This window comes from Alligator sinensis, unplaced genomic scaffold (assembly GCF_000455745.1).
Source record: "Alligator sinensis unplaced genomic scaffold, ASM45574v1 scaffold9_1, whole genome shotgun sequence".
Classification (NCBI taxonomy): Eukaryota; Metazoa; Chordata; order Crocodylia; family Alligatoridae; genus Alligator; species Alligator sinensis.
In genome coordinates, this window is record NW_005842304.1 from 139,498 (window position 1) to 142,842 (window position 3,345).

The following is a 3,345-nucleotide window of genomic DNA, read 5'->3' on the forward strand; positions in this document are numbered from 1 at the left end:
GATAAGCCAGCTGAGGACAGGGAACTAGCAGTGAACAAGCACTTCTCATGATCTTATTTAAATTCCTATCCATGCACGGTAGTGTCTTAGTGTACATTAGTGACTTGCATGCTGCCTAGCATATGGGAAATTATTCTGAATGTTAATTAGTGATAGGTTAATTCTCAAAGATTTGGAAATCTGAACAACCATCCAAAAATTTGGATCTTTTCCAAACTACTAAAGTAGTGGTCGATGCTTTCCAGCTGAACTGTTTCCACAGGCCCTTTTCTTACCTGTTTCCAGGTCTGAAACCCCCACCCACCCCCTTCCTTCACCTTCTCCAAAGCCTAATTACCATTCTTTCCTGCTCTCCTTCCATTTCAGGTCATTATCATTGCTACAGTACAGACCTCCAGTCTTCACCTCAACTTCTAACAATATACTAGAGGATTATGCTACATCCCATCTCTAACCTCCATATTTTATCTGTGTTCTGCTAGTCACTGCAGGGCGAGGAGTATAAGACAGAAGTAACAAAATAGATAAAGGGGGCACTGGGACATACCTTAGCCACAAAATGACTAAAAGGAATAGGAAGAAGTAATTAAGTCCAAAGCAGAAGTAAAGGGTGAAGGGAGAAGTGAGTCATGATATTGGGAAGAAATGAGGAAAGAAGAGGCCAGGTCAGCTACAGTAGCTGGGGATGCAGGAAAGCGCTGTATCAAGGGCTATAAAAAAGTTACAAGAAACTAACCTGTGCCATTATTTTACAGAGCCACTTTGGGTCCACAAAATACAAATCTCTTAGCTGGAGTGCTGGGTCTTGAAAATGTAGCAGTACACCTATGCCAAGAAACTATAATTAGAAGATCATGTAACATTCATATAAAACAACATTGGTTTTAGGTGCTCAACTGTGTGTTATCTTTGATGAACATAACTCAAAGGATTGGAGTCGAGTCAGTTTATTTCCAAGTGCCATGTTTATGTTCATAATCTGATTTATTCCTTTCTTCAGTAAAGATTCAGTGTTGATTATTATTTTGTTTTAAGCATCCTTAATCACTCAGTTTGTATTCTGAAATAAGCAGTTAAAATTTATAAATGCTGTCCTTCTCACAAGCTTGTCTACTATTCTTATCTTTTCTCCTAAATCCTGTTTTCTATCCATCTGGCTTATTCCTTTCAAAGGGAATTAAAAGATGTAAACTGTTAACAGCATAATCCTTCACAGAGTTTTGTTCTCTTAGGTTCTAAGATAACAAAATGAAACCTTAAATTAGACTAACGTATCAGCCCACCATGTTGTGGCAATCCTGTGAACAACAACAATATAAATAAGTTTGTCTGCTAAACAATTCTAAAACCTAACATCACACAAGGAAGAAAATATACTACCTGATTCATTCAGAAAGTGAATTGCATGAGGAAGTTCATTTTCATCCAGCTGTAACTGGCTTTCTTGCACCAGTTCTAATAATCGCTTCTGATCAATCACAGGAAATTCGCTTTGGACGTTTTTACGTTCAAATAAAATTCTCTTCTCCAGCTCCAGATAACTGTCTGGGATTAACTGTCCTACTACTGGCTGGTCTCTGATCTGTATAATTATGAATAATAATCTTAGAATTAATTTTAGTTAGTTTTCTTAATAAATTACAGATTGATACCACCAAGATGTCATTTAAGCAGAAGGCTGACTTATCCCAGAGCACAGGCACCAATATCAACAGAACATAAGAGGAGTTATTTAATAGTTAACCACAACTTTTTAAAGACGCGCAAAATGAACAATAACTATATAAACTACAATAGGAATTTTATATATAAAGGGCTTAATCCATCTGTCTGTGTGTCTGTGTGCCCGTCCATAATGCTCTTGGAGTAATCTGATTGGTTGTCTCAGCAGCCAATCACAATGCTTATTGAAATAACCAATCAGAGTGCTCTGTACAGACAGAGCACTCTGCAGAGTGCTGTCATGACGGTGGGGATAGAGTGGGGGGCAAGGCCAGCGCTGCTGGCCTCGCCCCTGCTCCACCCCAGCCTTGCTCCTTGGAGGCGGTGGTGGTGCGGAGGGAATGGCAGGGATGGAGTGGGACAGCAGAGCGCTGCCATGATGGTGGGGATGGAGTGAGGGGGCAAAGCCTGTGCTGCTGGCCTTGCCCCCCACCGCACCTTCCCCAGCCCTGCTCCTTGGAGGCGTAGCATTGTGGGGTGTTGGTGGAAGGGGATGGAGGGGCAAGCTTCCCCCCAACCCTGTTCCTGTGAGGCAGTGGCGGGTGGAGATGGTCCCATTCCTAGGAGGCAGGGTGGCGGTGGCAGTGCTCTGTCCCTGCCCACCCCCCCATCATTCTTGATGGGCAATTCGCTAGTATCTATATAACGAAGAAAAAAATTATAACCCAAAGAAAAATGATTTCATAATGCATTCATACAGAAAAGTAAACAGAGAATTAAAGCCTAATGATAAGCTCTTATTTAAGATAAAAAGAAACTATTTGTTGCATGGATAAAAATCTAGTACCTCACTAGAAATAAAGTTGAAGTTGTCAAACTTAGCAGGTAGCAGGTGTTCAGTTCCCTGATAAATCAGACTTTAAATGGACTTTGGGGAAGGCATGACCTAAATAATTTGGGAAATAGGACTGAGGCTCTTAATGTCCGATAATAGGTGAGAGAAAGCACTCTTTTTCTCCAGGTCTTTAATTCATCCCGGTACAAGGGCAAAGAGTTGGGTCCATGTGATTAGCTCTCTTCACAGGTGGAAATGATTCAGGAAGAAAACATGGGTTGCACAGTGTGGATGATTGCTGGATGGTTTGTCACTGAAAGGCTCACAATAGAGCAGGAGTGCTCAACCTCTGGCCTTCAGGCCCAATTCAGGCCACAGAGCCATTGTATCAGGCCCACTGGGCTCCCCACAGGTCAGGAAATTTGGTAGTGGGGGAGCGGTGGCAATTAAGACTGATGCCCTCCCCCTTGCCAAATACCCAAACCCAAGCAGTGGGCTGGAGCTGGGCCACACCTCCTTCCCTCCTGCAGAGCCGGGACACACCGCCTCCTCCCCACAGCTGGATTAGGGTCAGGTCATGCCCCTCTAATGGCTGGATAAGGGCGGGGCCAAGCCCCCTCACCCCCCAGGTAATTAGGACTGGGTTACCCCCCTGACAAGGCTGCCGAGTCACGCCCCCTCCTCCCTGCCAGATTGGGTCAAGTCCTCTCTTCCTCCATGGGGCTAGGCTGTCCCCTGCCTCCCTCCACACAGCCAGATGGAGCCTCCTGTGCCTGCCCCAGGTGCCAGATTGGGACTACTGGCTGGATTTGGTCTGCGGATGGACTAGGCACTGCCCATCCAGCCTG

General features: G+C 44.4%; 1 protein-coding gene across 7 annotated transcripts in view; it reads right to left on the bottom strand.

Moving 5' to 3' along the window:
* The window catches only part of LRRK2 (leucine rich repeat kinase 2), a 115,875-nt gene that overhangs the window by 35,611 nt on the left and 76,919 nt on the right, over positions 1 to 3,345 (bottom strand). For all 7 annotated transcript variants that reach the window (XM_025209714.1, XM_025209715.1, XM_025209716.1 and 4 more), the window contains 2 exons: positions 1,381 to 1,582; positions 737 to 825 (listed from right to left, as the gene is read on the bottom strand). In XM_025209714.1, coding sequence (XP_025065499.1) covers positions 737 to 825; positions 1,381 to 1,582 — 291 coding nt within the window. The remainder of the gene's footprint in view (positions 1 to 736; positions 826 to 1,380; positions 1,583 to 3,345) is intronic.